Source organism: Dama dama, chromosome 12, assembly GCF_033118175.1.
Source record: "Dama dama isolate Ldn47 chromosome 12, ASM3311817v1, whole genome shotgun sequence".
NCBI classification, from domain to species: Eukaryota; Metazoa; Chordata; class Mammalia; order Artiodactyla; family Cervidae; genus Dama; species Dama dama.
In genome coordinates, this window is record NC_083692.1 from 24,541,625 (window position 1) to 24,559,111 (window position 17,487).

The window sequence follows — 17,487 nt, forward strand, 5'->3', positions numbered from 1 at the left end:
GGAATCCCTTAGAAGAAATGGAGTAGCCATCATAGTCAACAAAAGAGTCTGAAATGCAGTACTTGGATGCAATCTCAAAAACGACAGAATGATCTCTGTTCGTTTCCAAGGCAAACCATTCAATATCATGGTAATCCAAGTCTATGCCCCGACCAGTAATGCTGAAGAAGCTGAAGTTGAACGGTTCTATGAAGATCTACAAGACCTTTTAGAACTAACACCCAAAAAAGATGTCCTTTTCATCTGGACTGGAATGCAAAAGTAGGAAGTCAAGAAACACCTGGAGTAACAGGCAAATTTGGCCTTGGAGTACAGAATGAAGCAGGGCAAAGGCTAATTGATTTTGCCAAGAGAATGCACTGGTCATAGCAAACACCCTCTTCCAACAACACAAGAGAAGACTCTACACATGGATATCACCAGATGGCCAACACTGAAATAAGATTGATTATATTCTTTGCAGTCAAAGATGGAGAAGCTCTATACAGTCAGCAAAAACAAGACTGGGAGCTGAGTCTGTCTCAGATCATGAACTCCTTATTGCCAAATTCAGACTTAAATTGAAGAAAGTAGGGAAAACCACTAGACCATTCAGGTATGACCTAAATCAAATCCCTTATGATTATACAGTGGAAGTGAGAAATAGATTTAAGGGACTAGATCTGATAGACAGAGAGCTTGATGAACTATGGACGGAGGTTCGTAACACTGTACAGGAGACAGGGATCAAGACCATCCCCAAGAAAAAGAAATGCAAAAAAGCAAAATGGCTGTTTGAGGAGGTCTTACAAATAGCTGTGAAAAGAAGAGAAGTGAAAAGCAAAGGAGAAAAGGAAAGATATACCTATTTGAATGCAGAGTTCCAAAGAATAGCAAGGAGAGATAAGAAAGCCTTCCTCAGCCATCAGTGCAAAGAAATAGAGGAAAACAATAGAATGGGAAAGACTAGAGATCTCTTCAAGAAAATTAGAGATACCAAGGGAACATTTCATGCAAAAATGGGCTCAATAAAGGACAGAAATGGTATGGACCTAACAGAAGCAGAAGATATTAAGAAGAGGTGGCAAGAATACACAGAAGAACTGTACAAAGAAGATCTTCACGACCCAGATAATCACAAAGGTGTGATCACTCACATTCACCTAGAGCTGGACATCCTGGAATGTGAAGTCAGGTGGGCCTTAGGAAGCATCACGACAAACAAAGCTAGTGGATGTGATGGAATTCCAGTTGAGCTATTTCAAATCCTAAAAGACGATGCTGTGAAAGTGCTGCACTCAAAATGCCAGCAAATTTGGAAAACTCAGCACTCTATCAAGGTGATGCTCTCCCTTGTTCAGAAACTTTATCATACACAGCTCTGTATGATCAGCAGGTTTCCCAGGTGGTCTCTGTACTAAGATCATGATAGTCATTGAAGTCCCCACCACACTTAGGCAAGACCTCATGCCAGCAGTATTCTCATTTTGGTTACATTGTACTTTACTGAGGTCTTCTAAGTCTGTGTTGGGAGAAGTTGTTATCTAAGATGGTAAGTCTAGCATTTATATTAAGCTCTGATCCTTTTTTCTCTCATTGACTGGATTCCAAATTCAACTTTTCAAGTTTCCAGGAAAAGTATAACAAATTTTTAAATTGGTCAGAGGTAAAACTAAGGAGAGGAAGGGGAAAGAGCCCACAAATTTCTTCTTCTCTTGTATTCAATCAGTCAGTCAGTCAGTCCGGTTGCTCAGCTGTGTCCGACTCTGCGACCTCATGGACTGCAGCACTCCAGGCTTCCCTATTCATCACCAACTCCTGGAGCTTACTCTCTTATACTGCTGTTGCTTTTTATCTGCTTCAAGATTTGGGGACAGCTTTATTCCTGGGATCTTGAAAGGATCATTCACAAAGCAAGAAAGCTCAGGAAAAACAGAACGAGGGTTAAACTTTGAGCTATGGAAAAGTTCTGACAGATGCTGGTTTCCAGATAATAAAGGTGGTTGGAGGATTTCATTGTAAGATTTGGGTGGGGCTGTTTAGAACTAGTGACACTGCGTTAGAGCTGGGAGCCTGTCCAGCCTGGAAGACTCATTTTATAGATGGCGTGGCAGGAATACCAGAGAGGAGCAGCAGCATGTTCAAGATAACTTAGTGATGAAGTTACAAGTAGAGGGTTTCCCAGGTGGCGCTAGTGGAAAAGAACCTACTTGTCAATGCAGGAGACATGAGACATGGTTCAATCCCTGGGCCTGGAAGAGCCCCTGGAGAAGGAAATGGTAACCCACTACAGTATTCTTGCCTGGAGAATCTCATGGACAGAGGAGCCTGGTGGTGAGGCTAGTTCTGTGAGGTCACAAAGAGTTGGACATGACTGAAGTGACGTAGCATGCACTGATCTTTTTTGTTGAGCTCTCAAAGTTAGCTGAAATTTATTTTGTTTAGCAGGGGAGCAGCATACACCACTGCAAAATGAACCTCTTTGGTACGTGGATTATTTTGAGCTGAAGGCAATCAAAACCTAGCAGACTCAACAAAAACTTTTATGACTCCCTTGACTGCCTAAGAACTTGGACAGGGGACCTGGCCCAGAAAAAGAGCTATTACCAGGAGAAAATTTTTCACCTGAAAGACATACCTGTATGGCAGGGCAAACGACTGATTATAAAACATCTGCTCTTCTCATCTTCCTGTGAACTGCCCTTCTGCCCCTTTGAAGTCCCAGGGCCTTTCCCTTCCTCAGTTCAGATTGTATACAAACCTCAAATGCATGACTGCTTTTGAGTCTCATATTTTTATGGGATTCCTGTATGTACAAGATTGATATTTTCTCCAGTAATCTGTCATTTTAATTATCAGACCAGCCAAAGAACCTAGAACCATATATGGAAAGTTTTTGTGCTCCAATTCAGTTCAGTAGCTCAGCTGTGTCAGACTCTTTGTGACCCCACGGACTGCGGCACGCCAGGCTTCCCTGTCCATCACCAACTCCCGGAATTTACCCAAACTCATGTCCATTGAGTCAGTGATGCCATCCAACCATCTCATCTTCTGTTGCCCCCTTCTCCTCCTGCCCTCAATCTTTCCCAGCATCAGAGTGTTTTCCAATGAGTCAGCTATTTGTATCAGGTGGCCAAAGCATTATTCAGTGTTGATTTCCTTTAGGATTGACTAGTTTGATCTCCTTGAGTCTCCAAGGGACTCTCCAGAGTCTTCTCCAGCACCACAATTTGAAAGCATCAATTTTTCGATGCTTAGCCTACTTTATAGTTCAGCTCTCACATCCATACATGACTACTGGAAAAACTGTAACTTTGACTAGATGGACCTTTGTCAGCAAAGTGATGAATCTCCTTTATAATATGCTGTCTAGGTTTGTCATAACTTTTCTTCCAAGGAGCAAGCGTCTTTTAATTTCATGGCTATAATCACTCTCTGCAGTGATTCTGGAGCCCAAGAAAACAAAGTCTGTCAGTGTTTCCATTGTTTCCCCATCTATTTGCCATGAGGTGATGGGACAGGATGACATGATCTTCATTTTTTTGAATGCTGAGTTTTAAGCCAGCTTTTTCACTCTTCTCTTTCACTTTCATCCAGAGGTTCTTTAGTTCCTCTTCACTTTCTTCCATTAGAGAGGTATCTGAGGTTGTTGATATTTCTCCTGGCAATCTTGACTCCAGCTTGGGATTCATCCAGCATGACACTTCACATGATGTACTCTGTATTTAAGTTAAATAAGCAGGATGACAATATACAGCCTGGACATACTCCTTCCCCAATTTTGAACCAGTCCTTTGTTCTATGTCTGGTTCTAACCATTGCTTCTTGACCTGCATACAGATTTCCCTGGAGGCAGGTAAGGTGGTCTGGTATCCCCATCTTTTAAAGAATTTTCCACAGTTTGTTGTGATCCACACAGTCAAAGGCTTTAGTGTAGTCAATGAAGCAGAAGTAGATGTTTTTCTGGATGATCAGAGTACCCACTCTTTGTTACAAACTTCTATATAGCTTGACCCACCCCTCCTCCTTGTAGCAGTTCTCTCAGGGTTACTTGAGACGCTGTCTCCTGGGCTTGAAGTCCTAAAAATTCTCACCCAATAAAAGGTAACTCAAATGTGACTATTTTTTAAGTGGATAGTTTGAAAGTACTTTTAGAACAGAGGATGAATATTATTCTGAATATTCAGTGATTATCATTTTTATTGTTATAAATTGCTTCAAAATTAAAGTAAAAAACCAAAACATTTGAAACCTCTTTTGTTAAACCCCCAGGAGGAAGTTCTCTGTCTTATTTGTCTAAAAGAGAAATCATTTATTTTAAGAGACTTCCCTCTTTGTTTCTGTACTTCAGAGATTTAATCCTATAGTCTTGATGGAATTTTCAAGGGGCCCAAGAATGTTATAATGATTTACTTTCTCTCTTTTTAATGTACTGAAATGGGGTTATCTGCATCAAAGACTTTTCTTCTCTTTGCAAAGGGAAGATATTAGACTTCTATAGGTCAGTAACTATTTCCACATCCATTGCAAACATCTCCCTTACATATCCTTTCTTCCTTTTTTCCTCTTTTGGAAAAATTAATTATCAAAAGTAAACGACTTAGTGACTGAACAGCAACAAAATACATTTAAAAATAGTTAACATGGTATATGTTTTGCTATATGTATTTTATCATAATTAAAAATGAAAAAAAAAAGTCACTGATGACTTTGGTAACCAACATTTTAGGGAAGAGTGATGCCTTTAAAAAACAGTAGAAACTAATACCACTTTGTAAAGCAAGCGTACCCCAACAAAAATTTAAGTAAATAAACAACAACACATTAAAAAAAAGGGGGGGTAAGACATAAAGGAAGTATTTCACTCTTTATAGTAGGAAGGGAAAAGTGATGAGTGAGATTAGGCAACGGTGGAACATGAGTTTGTTGTTCACTCACTAAGTCATGTCCAACTCTTTGCAATCCCATGGACTGCAGCATGCCAGGCTTCCCTGTCCTTCATTATTCCCTGGAATCTACTCAAACTCGTCCATTGAGTCGATGATGCCATCCACCTATCTCGTCCTCTGTTGTCCCCTTCTCCTCCTGCTCCCAATCTTTCCCAGTATCAGAGTCTTTTCCAGTGAGTCAGCTTTTCACATCAGGTGGCTAGAGTACTGGAGCTTCAGCTTCAGCATCAGTTCTTCCAATGAATATTCAGGGTTGATTTCCTTGAGGATTGACTAGTTTGATCTCCTTGCTGTCCAAGGAATATGAGGTGGAATATCCAAAGGAAGTTGTAAATGAAGGCTTGCATTTACAAAAGAGGTTAAGATTAGAGCTTTAGCTATGAGAAGTTGCCTGCACATATTAGGCATGAGAGGAAAAGTCTAACGGAGAATCTGGAGACAGTGGAGGACACAGCAGAGGACAGCATCTTAGGGGAATATTCCAAGCAGGGAACGGAGAAAGGCATGATGAGAATAAAAACGAGTAGTTGTCAGGGCATAAAGAGAGAACTGTCATAGATCACTAGGAATGAAGTAGTTTTCAGGTGGTGGGTGAGGAATGTCTCTGGTGTCAAATGATATATACATGGTGAGGAGGTTGAATATCAGAGCAGGTTTTGGAGGTTAGGAGGTGATGAGTGTACTCAGGAAATCAGTTTTTGTACTAATGGGACACTAATGAGATTTGGGAGTTTGAGTAGAGAGTGAGGAAGGAAAGGCAGTATTGCTGACCTCTCTTTCTAGTGGACAGGAGGTGACTATGCAGTAGCTCAATGAGGAAAAGTGGTATTTAAATATAGGTTCTCTTGTGATAGTGGTAATCTTTGTCTATTAGGATGTAGGAGGATGAGCCACTAGAGAGAAAATAGAGAACCCAGAAGACACAGGAAATAATTTAGAAATCAAATATCTGAGGAAGGTGAGAAAAAGTAGGCTTAAAAGCAGAAGTGTTCTTTTAGGAAGGAGATGTACCTCTTCCTATTAGATTGAAAGAAAGTAATATAACTAAAGGAATGGGGAAATTTTTGAGGTAATGAGACAGGAAGAAGCGGGAGCCCTTATAGTGTTCAGTTTCACAAATATATTTATTTTTAAGCTTCACTTTTCCCCACAAAGGTAGTGAGATCATCTGCCAAGAGTTGAAAGCAACAAGACAGTTACATCAGAATTACTGAACAACTTTAAGTTCCAGGTTGCCACTAAATGGCAGTAATTTGTAGTTGTTCAGGTAATCATAGTTCTATGAATTTTATTCAGTACTGTTTTTCTGCTTGGGAACAAAAATGGAGAAAGGAGTCATTCACTTTGGGTATCACCAAGGTAAGCAAAGGAATAAATTGAAGGAGTGAAGCTATCTGAAGTGTTAGAGAGGGCAATTTGAAAGTGATGAGTCATGGTCTTTAATCTGGACAAGAAATAAAGTGTGGCTAGAAGAATGTAGAGGAATATCTAACCTGATAGGTTTCAGAGACTGCCATTAAAAAGTTGGGGAAATGAAATTTAAGGAATTGGGAAGCATTGTGGAATAGTGGGAAAAAGTCATTACAGCAAAAGACTTAGGTATGAAACCAGGCTTAATTACTTAGACGAAATAAATGATGTTGGGTAAGCTGCTTTGTTTTTGAGCTTCAAGTTTCTCTTACATAAAATGAAGGATAGTTATATTAACCTCATAGTGTTGCTTTAATCATAAAGCACATAGCAGTACTGGTCATAGTACTCAACTTCTTATTCTTTCTCTTATTAGCGGGGACAAAGATTTTAAAGATTCTACTTTTATAACAACAGCTGCTTGCGGCAGCCCCCGAAGAACAGTATAGGGAGATTTTAGACAGACCTTATGTGTCTGAAGTGTAAACTTGTTTGTACAAACACCTGTTATTAGAGTGGCCAAGAGATTTATAAAAGATGGAATAAAATAAATAGTGGACATAAATACACCTAGTTCTGTGTGTATGTGCATGAGAGAGAGAAAGAGAGAGAGGGCTGCAGAGAGGGAGGGAGAGACAGGGAAGGAGGCTGGGGAAAGAATGAATAAAAATGAATGAATGAGTTATGGAATATGGCTGAAGGTGACTGAAATTAGATGAAAACTCACCATCTCTGGAAGGAATACTTATTGCTAGTATTTTGGTAACTAGGTAGCAATCATACAATCTTGATTTCTTGAAGCTAATGGCAGCTGGCAGACTGATATCCAGTTTAAAGATCTGTAAGTTACCATCTACAGTTTCAAGGGAAACAATATATTTTATGGAATGGAGAGATGATGTCATCAAGAGTCAAAATTAGAAAATAAAACTTGGAAATATAAAGGTTGGGGAAAGAGGAAGAAGGGACAGCTGTCTAAGTGTAAAAGTTACACCTCCTATCTTCTATTTATACTGATTTCCTAGGTGACCTTATGCAGTCTCATGATTTTAAATACTATATTTATATATATGTATTATTTTTAAATACTATATACATATACGCTGATAACTTCCAAATATGTACCTTTAATTCTAACCTTTCTCCTAAGCTCCAGGCTAATATGTTTAATTGCCTACTCTTAATTCTCATAAGTATTTCAAACTTAGCATTTCCAAAGAAGAAGCCCTAATTTCTGCTGCCTCATCTTTCGTATCAGGGTAAATGATAACTCTCCTTAGGTCAGTTATCAAAGCACAGGTCAAAACCTTAGAGTTCATCTTGACTTTTAACTTTCTCTTATCTTCTACTTTGAATCCTTGGCAAATCTTGTTTGCTGACTTTACCTTCAAAATATATTCTGGATCTGATTACTTTTCACCATCTCCACTATCATTCTGGTCCAAATCTCCACAGCCTTTCAATGGGCCTCTCGGCCTTTCACCTTTTCCCTCACACATGCCAAGTCACTCATACAGAAGACAGAGTCAGCATTTGCAAAGTTAAGATATTTTATGTTCCACTTCCTCAAAACTGTCTATTTAGGATAAAAGGACCTTCTTTCTGTTACCTCTCCAACTTCACCTCCTCTCACTGTGCTCCTTCCCTCTATCCTTCAGCCACATTGGCTTCACTGCTGTTCCTCAAACATAAGCACGCACCACACTCCAGGACCTCTGTGTTTGTTGTTCCCGCTGCTTGGAACACAGTTCTAGTCACATGGCATGTACCTTCAATGTCTTCAGATTTCCACTCTGATTTCCCTCATCAGTGAGGCCTAATTAGCCTTTGTAAAACAGAGGACTCTATCTGTCTGCCAGTCAGGTCCAGACACGAAAATCAAAACTCCTTCAGCTCTTTCAAATGGAAAGAGTGGGAAAAGAGAGGATTTAATGCATGGGACTGGTTATAAGTGTGTTGCCAAGTTGGAGAAACAAAAGAAGAAAAGTATATGACTAAAGATCAGTAACTGCCAGAAGTCACCACTGTCCCCGCGGCTGCTAGAGGAGAGAGATGCTACTGGGTTGAGGAGATTCTACTGTTGCTGCCTTTTTCCACCTTCTAATATGTTAATGCATCCCAATGCCAAAACCTACCTGGACCACAGGGAAAGAGAGCCTGAGAAATTGTGTTTTCAGGCTTCCAGTTTTATTGTATCAGTGAGAGAATAAAAGGGTTGATATGGAATAAGTTTCAGCAGATTATGTTGAATATAATTACATTATTCAATAGAATTGAATATAATGAATAATTGATTATATTAATTACAGTTATTATATACCTGGCACATACCTCTTCTACTAGCAATCTTTATCATCTTACTCTGCTTTAAAAATTCATACAATTTACCACTGTTTGTTTATTGACTCTCCCCCTCCTCCATCAGAACATAAATTCTACAAGAGCAGGGGCTTCACCTGTCTTGTCTCCTGCTGTCATCTCCAGCAGTCAGAACAGTGCCCGGCATCAGTATGACAGCACAGTGAGAGAGGAGGGGCTGTGAGAGTGACTGCCTCCGTGGAAAGGAGTATCCTATCACTGACACTGTTTAGAATTGCCAGTGCGTGCTGATAATAAAGAACAGAATGACTTGCAGTTAGTTTTACTACTGTTTTCTAATTTTCTGCAGACAGTGCGTTCTTTTATGTGAGGTTAAAGATTAACAAAATCCTTTCTCCATCTCTAAGGAAAAATTTGAATTTGGGTTAACTTTCTAGTTCAGTTTCTCTGGAAATGTGACAAAGAAAAAGGTCAACTTGTTAGTAGACAGCATTTCTTATGGTAAAAATGGTCTCTGAATAGTAACTTGTGAAAGGAATAGAAGGGATTACAAATGAATCCATAATGGAAAGCCAGGCTTTGGTCTTCCATGGGTATGGTGACATTTGAAACTGGGCATTTCCCTTGCAGAGACTCTACAAACTGCCTAAGATTATTATAAGAAACACTAATTCCTATGTAGGGCATGGCGCTTTTATGCTGATGGCTCTCATACTCTCCTAGTAGAACTCTTGTTCCCTGCACCTAAATGTTACTTGAAGAACAAAGAGAACAGTTGCTGGATGGCTGTGTGAAGTACTCTGATGACTGGTCCCACTGAAGAAGGCCTGATGCTCCCCTCCTTAATGCTGAGTTTCCTTTTTAATATCTCAGGAAACTAGTTCAAGGTATAGATTATTCATATCTTGTAAGTCTGATGTTTAGTTAAGAGAACCTCTGGTGGGTATTTCAGCATATAACAGATGCTCAACAAACATTTATTGAGCAAATGCATGAGGTTGGAAATGTATGACCACAATTATTTAACTACTGGATGCTATTACTTAAATTTTAACATGCACAGTTTGTCAAAATTAACAAACGTCTACATCACCTATTCTGTGTGAGTTATAGTTTGCAACTCTGGCTTCCCAATTTTAAAATATATATAATTCCTTCATCCTGAATAAGCTCATGTAGTCACAAAATACAGAGCAGGTTCTGAGTGAGTCTACATAGACATCTCGTATGGCATTCTTCAGGTTGCCTAAGGCTACTGTTCTGCTTATCAATATACCCCACTGGATTCAAGAGGTGGCATATGTGAAGCCATACATATCAGGAGAAGTCAGAACTAATACTTAAGTGGAGCTTGTGCTGTGAGTGAGTAAATTATAGACTTATCACATTAATATACAAATGTAATTACTTTTGGCTTCTTTGAAATAAATGAATAATTTTTTTCTTATTGTTTTCTGGCTATCTAAGGATCTCAAGCCTTCAGGAGAGATACTATGCTTTATTTATCTCTTTTATCTCTAGTTTTCTGTATAGTGTCTGGCATAGAAGTACTCAATAAACATTTGTTGAACTATATGGTGACAGAGAGTCATAAATTTAAGTAACAGCTAACTTTGGATGGGAGTAGGGAGGAATGTCAGAGCTTCCCTGGTAGCTCAGCTGGTAAAGAATCTGCCTGCAGTGCAGGAGACCCCAGTTCGATTCCTGGGTTGGGAAGGTCCCCTGGAGGAGGGCATGGCAACCCACACCAGTATTCTTGCTGGGAGAATCTCCATGGACAGAGGAGCCTGGTCGGCTAGTCCATGGTGTTGCAAAGAGTCGGACACGACTGAGCAACTAAGCAAGCACAGCACAGGGAGGAATGTCAAACTACACGGAACTAGAGATCATGGAATTTAAAAGCATTATTCCCTGGGAAAACCATGTAAGTACAGCAGGCCAGAAAACGTAGCGAAAGAGGGTCACACAAGATCTATCAAAGCCTCCTCAAAGATAATCAAGTCTATGAGGGCAGAGAACTAAAACTACAAAATCTTCTTTAGGTTCTACCATGTATGTACCATCTCTAGTCTTATTCTGTCACTATTCCCTACTACTAATAAATAGTTTTAGTAAAGAGTATAAAAGGTAGCTTAAAAAATACTGCCAATGTACTCTGGGGGAGTAACTGAGAATCCAGACCTACCAAGTCACTAGGAGGAAAACAAAAAATGTAGCTTACACAAAATTGCCTAATAAATAGCTGTCTATTAGTTTGCTCATTCTACCTAGCTTTCCTAAGCCCCATTAAGTCACTTAGGTGCACAAAGCAAATACATAAATCTCAAATAAGAACAGTTCATTAAGTCAATAGGTTGAACAGAAATTTCTTTCTGAAGCTAAACATAGTGTTGGTTGGTTCTAAGGACAGAAAATCATCACTGTGTAGATCAACTGAAAAGAATGTTTCTTTTGGGTTAGTCAATAGTTTTAGGGAATGACTACTACACCTATACTGGGAAGTAAACAGATGTAGAATGCTGACTTATCTCTTCATTATCAAAACAAAATATTCTTTTCTTCTGTCCTTTCCAAAAGAGCTATAAGGGCAATAGACCTTTGAAAATGTCCATTTCCAAGTCTAAGAAATGAAAAATAATGGTAGCAAATGGCTTATTTTCAGAATGTTAGAGATTAAAAGAGAGAGAGAAAAAAAGATCCTGTTAATCTTTTTAAAAATAGTATAAGATCTTAAGGAATAACTTGAAAAAAATCTCGGTAGTTTCTGATTCTGCTTTTAGGCTTTGAATTTCCAGCAGATTCACTTTTCAATATTCCTAGTTTGGCCTTATAGCCTCCAATTGAAGTTCTGTATAACCTAAGCAAAGAGGTAACAGAAAGTTTTTCAAAAGTTCTCAGAATACTGACTAAATTTCCCTTCCTAAATTAGGACTGAAATGACATTTTGACATATTCTGAATAGCATGCCACTAGAGATGCTATCTTTAGAGAGAAAAATGATTTTCAAATCCTTCCTGGTGACTAAAGATCACATGGAATGTTAAGCAAGAAAAAGGGCTAGCTATGGTGTCCCAATTCATTCAATTACTTCTCACACAGTGGTGGCCCATCATCTCAGCAGCAGAGCAGGCACGATTCACTATACCAGCAGGCTAAGTACTAGGCTTGCACAGTTGAGTATCTACAGCTAGCAGTCAACATTCTCTGTTTATATGTACTGAGTTTGTGGAAGGCCATTGGTTGTAATATTTCATTGTAGTAAATGGAAGGGAGCACTTCTTAATGTATAATTTCTAGTTCTTCCTTTTTGTCTTCTGTACTTGAACTATCCCGAGGCCCATTTATTAATCCCTTGTTATAGAAATGTGGTAAGATCTATAATCCTTAATATTCTATTTATAATATAGAACACATAATGTCAGAAATGCTTTTCTCTGAAAGTCCCACTACCTCCCTTCCCTTGCCACAACCCCCGCCCCCCACCCCCCCCCCCCCGGCTTTTTTTTACCTCATTCCCTGTTGACATGACTGCAACCACCGGAAACTTATTAACTTCAACCTCTGTAACACCTACAGTTGCCAGAAGACCAATCTCTGAGGGGCCCATGTGGGTTCCTTTGGCCAAAACGCATTCCCCTCTTTTAATGTCATGGCCAATGGGTCTGAAAAATCAAAGCAGAACCATAAGCAGTATGACTAAGAACAATATTTTCTCAACCCAGAGGAAAACTTTAGTGTCAGAGAAAGAGGACGCTCAAGGGGGAAAAGGGGAAATGAGGCATGGAACAGAGTACTAAAACGAAGAGATTTTAAACTCTATGCTTTTTTAATTAAAAAAATTTAAATCACACAATGGAAGACAGAAATAGATTTGTATCTATTGCTGTTAAACAGGAGTATGCTACTTTACGTTTGAAAATTATTTTACAAATTGCTTTGTAACACATTATAGTCAAAAACACCAACTGCAAACTTTCTTTGGTGTAAGGCAGGCATTTATATGAAAATATCTAATGCCATTCCAGAGCTTGTTAGCATTGTGGTGAAGAGAATAATGCTAATGAGGTTATAGCCATGGAGATAATTTCCATTAGACCACTTAGACTGGTCCAGTTCTGTGGCCACCCCATTCACTTTGCCCCATAGGAGTGGAAGAAGTATAGCTTTGTTACAAAATGTTGAGTAAATTAGGACTAATGGAATCAGGGCAAACATATTCAATCATGAGAAAAATCATCTGAAGGATATACACTACTTATAATAAGACAGTAGTCTCAACTTCGTATATAAAGAGTAGCACCTTATTTCATTATTATTGGTAGTTGAGGAGGGGCTTTCAGCTAATTATATAAATACTCAACTTTGAAAGTATCTGTGTTAATATCAAACTCTGTTTCTTCCTAATGAGATGGATGAAGCTGGAGCCCATTATACAGAGTGAAGTAAGCCAGAAAGATAAAGAACATTACAGCATACTGACACATGTATATGGAATTTAGAAAGGTGATAATGATAACCCTATATGCAGAACAGAAAAAGAGACACAGAAATACAGAACAGCCTTTTGAACTTTGTGGGAGAATGTGAGGGTGGGATGTTTCAAAAGAACAGCATGTATACTATCTATGGTGAAACAGATCACCAGCCCAGGTGGGATGCACGAGACAAGTGCTCCGGCCTGGTGCACTGGGAAGACCCAGAGGAATCGGGTGGAGAGGGAGGTGGGAGGGGGGATCGGGATTGGGAATACATGTAAATCCATGGCTGATTCATATCAATGTATGACAAAACCCACTGGAAAAAAAAAATAATAATAATAAAAAAAAAAGAAAAAAAAAAAAAAAAAAGAAAGTATCTGTGTTAATATCAAACTCTCAGTTACCTAGGGGTAAGGATGGGAAATTCTGGATAATCTAGAAATAGGATCAACTATGGATTATGCAGGCTTATCATGACTTTGCCTCCTTCTCATGCTGCTTTTGAATAAATCATTTGCCTTTACTAACTTCAGGAAAAAAGTAGGTAGGGCAGATATGGGATATATAATTTCGAAAATCATTTTGCTACTGGTTAAAATCCCTGAACGCTAATGGCTAATTGACTGAGCTGTGATTTTATAATAGCTATGCTCTCCTGAGTTCATGGTCATGGTAGAAACAGAAGTTGGCTATACATTCCATGCGTTATGAACTTACCTGATATCTTGGCCTGGCCGAGCTTGCACCAGAATTCGTACTTCAAGCTCCTCAGTGCCCTGTGGTAACAGCAAATCATATAATTTCAAACAGAGCAATCTGACTGAATTTCGCTCAATAGAATTTAGCTATTCAGATGCTTTCATTATCAGATAGGCTCAGAATATATAAAGATACAGAGGAACAGGAAATCCTTTGTGAAATTCTTTGAATATGATGAATTTCTACCACAGGTTCCTGAAAAATTAGGCTTGATCCCAAAGAACAAGTAAACATTTTCACTGATTCTCATACTTTTAAAAAATGTACCAATTCAAATATTGACTCATACTTTGTAAATAGCATTCTCAAGGAAAAACACACACACACACACACACATATATATATATATATATATGTATATATGTGTGTATATATATATATATATATATATATATATATATATACAGAGAGAGAGAGAGAGATCTCTACCCTAATAGATACAGTGAATGTGTGTGGAGGTTAACTATTCTGTTCCCATAAATCATGGGTTTAATACTATGCCAAGATTCCCAAATATCTGTAGAAATTTCAGTGAAGGACTCTCAGTTTGCCTGGTAGTAGATTTCTATAAATTAATGGTGATCATAATTTTTACATTTATGAACTGTGACTAATATTGTGATGTTGGAACTGTGTCTTGTCATCTGGCAGAGTGTGTTCTGGATTTCAATGCTCCGCTGGCTTCCTTGATGCCAATAAACTTGCTGGGTAGTTTAACAGCAGGACAATGTGACTTGTATGCCAAGAGCTGAACTTTATAAGCCTTACTTGTGGGAAGTAAGTACTTGTGGGTGATAGAAAGGAAAATCCTCAAATGAAGAAAAGAGGGTATGTCTCAGCATGGCCAAATTTGTCTGGGAGAATCCAGTCTGGGAGAATATATTTTGTCATTTATTCTTGTATTAAAAAATACAAGATATTTTAAACGTCTTCACAAAACAAAATCAGTAAATCCTCCATTGAAACTTTTATTCCTGACTGATCCTCTGGATTCAATAACTGCCAGTAGCTTCAGTGAGATAAAGGCCTACTTAGAGGCCTTTATTTATAAAAGAACAGAGCCCTTTATTTTAGGAAATAGAGGGGGAATTGACATAAATTAATGTTTCCAGACTGCAATTTGGTGGCACAAATTTTCCTGAACTATAGAAAACCAAAGCTGAAAGGGTCATTTGGTTTAAATGCTTGGCTTAGTGAAGTATTCAAGAACTTGCCCAAATGTTCTTCATTAAATTCTTCTCTATTAAAATCTTCACATTTTATCAGAAGCTAGTCTTGATGAGCAAATTTCTCAGCTAGATGGTAGGACAACAGTTAAAATCACTGCTCTTTTGTCTTGAGGTAGTTTCTTTCCTTGCTTGCAAATGCAATTTCTTGGCTCAAATGTGGTTCAAATTCTGCTGTAATCCCAGTAATGGTCATAAAAACAATTTCTACAATAAAAGGTTTTCAAGCCTAAGGTAATTCCTTATTTACTAAACACTACAATGTAAGGTCCTAACATAAAAAAATTTGGATCATCTCATAAACATTGCAGAAAATGGACATGACTTATAATACTGCCACAGGAATGAAGCCATAAGACCTGGTAATGACGTACATCATCGGATTCCCTGATAAGTTCAGTATCTTCCACTTGTACTACTGCATCAGCACCACAGGGGATTGGAGCACCTGTTGTAACCCGCATGACTTGTCCTGGCATTACTGTCTGGGTCGGCTGGAAATAGAAACACACAAGAAAGAGATGATTTACTTTGCTCCTGCAAAGGAAACTCTTGAAGATGTAACAGTTTTTGAAACAAACTATAAAAGGAAGATCCCCTGGAGAAGGAAATGGCTACCCACTGCAGTATTCTCACTTGGAGAATCCCATGGACAGAGAAACCTGGCGGGCTGCAGTCCACAAGGTCACGAAGAGTTGGACATGACTGAGCGACTAATACTTTCTTTTTTTTTTCCACTTTCATGAAAGGAGAGTCTTATTCATTTTGGGAAAATATAGTAAAAGTCAAACAGGTACACTTACACCAAAGAGGCTTTCATTTGACTTAAGGTGATGACTAGCAGATGTCTTTCCTGGTGCCCCACTTTCTTTTTGAAGAGCTGCCATTTATATTTGCCACTACTGTCTCTCACTCACTGTGAATTTTCTTAATATATGTAAAGTGATAGGACAGTCTTTAAAAAAATGCCATGCAATATGATTTTTATGAATGACAATTATGAAAAACCAGCATGTTGATCATTTGCTGAAGTTCTGATGTTTGAGAAGTATAGTACTTTATTAACCAACACTTTGGTTAAATAAAGGCAAACCAGAAAAATTTTAACTATTGTTCTTGAAAATCTTTATAAAATATATTAGTATACCATGCAATTAATAAAAGTCTAGCAAATATAATTATATAATCTAAAAAAACTGTACATTTTAAAATGGTTGAGATAGTACATTTTATGTTACACATTTTTCACCACATTAAAAAAAAAAGGAATGATTAAGGAAAACTATCCTTCCACTAAATGTACAATCAAAGTAAAACTGGAAATTCATTTGTTAGAAAAGCCTTAAGAAGCTTATTTCTATAATGTTATTGCTGCAAATAATGCAACCAATAGCTAATATTTGTGGAATACTCCGTCTACGCTAGGCTTAGGGTTAAGTGCATTATTATGTTTCAGAATATAAGCCCTATAAAGACAGAAATCTGTTTCATTTTCTGTTTGCCTCTTTAGATCACATCATTATTTTCTATCCTGTGCTGTGGCCTAGAGGCTGATCTCTGTGGATTGTTTCAACCAGGTTCCCATCGCTCTGGCTTCTGGTTAAGTTCAGTCAGTGGGAAGGGCTAACAAGAGACTGGAGAAAACCCTGATGCTGGGAAAGACCAAGGGCAGGAAGAGAAGCGGGTGAGAGAGGACGAAATGGTTGGATGGCATCACCAACTCATGAGTTGGAGCAAATTCTGGGAGACAGAGAAAGACAGGGAAGACTGGCATGCTGCAGTCTGTGGGGTTGTAAAAACTTGGACAGACTTAGTGACTGAACAACAAGAGACTTAGAAGGGTCGGAGAGAGAGAGAAGTACAATTTTTATTCCCTGTGTTCCTTCCCTGCTGGGTTGCAGTTTGGTGATGGCTATGTCATATCTAATAGCGCTGATGTCACATTTCCTATTAGGTGGCCTTCTCCCATAGCTATCAATCTCCCCAGGTCCAGGTACCACTCTCTCTCTTTGCCCCTTCAGACCTAAACGTGGGAATGAAATCTTATTGTTGCTAGCACCTGAATGTTTCACATTCCTTTGTTAGTTTCCTTTAATCCTGTCTATATCTTCGGTAGAGTACTTGCATTCATCTTTAATTACTCCCTTTGCAGACATATTTATTGCTCTATCATCCCAAAGCCTAGAGAGTAACTGGCACAAAGTTGGCAGTCAATAAATATTTCCAGAATGAATGAATAAACATGCACGATCTCATTATCACAACTACATGAAGCATGTAATCCTTCTTGGCTTACAATTCCAGTGATCTCATTAATTTTTTCCAACAAGTCATTGGAGAAAGATTCTTGAGATCAGATCTGGCACT

The 17,487-nt window shown here is 38.5% G+C and overlaps 1 protein-coding gene across 3 annotated transcripts in view; it reads right to left on the reverse strand.

Moving 5' to 3' along the window:
- Positions 1 to 17,487, reverse strand: part of GPHN (gephyrin) — a 531,607-nt gene that overhangs the window by 56,916 nt on the left and 457,204 nt on the right. For all 3 annotated transcript variants that reach the window (XM_061156856.1, XM_061156854.1, XM_061156855.1), the window contains 3 exons: positions 15,495 to 15,614; positions 13,853 to 13,911; positions 12,166 to 12,319 (listed from right to left, as the gene is read on the reverse strand). In XM_061156856.1, the coding sequence (XP_061012839.1) occupies positions 12,166 to 12,319; positions 13,853 to 13,911; positions 15,495 to 15,614 (333 nt within the window). The remainder of the gene's footprint in view (positions 1 to 12,165; positions 12,320 to 13,852; positions 13,912 to 15,494; positions 15,615 to 17,487) is intronic.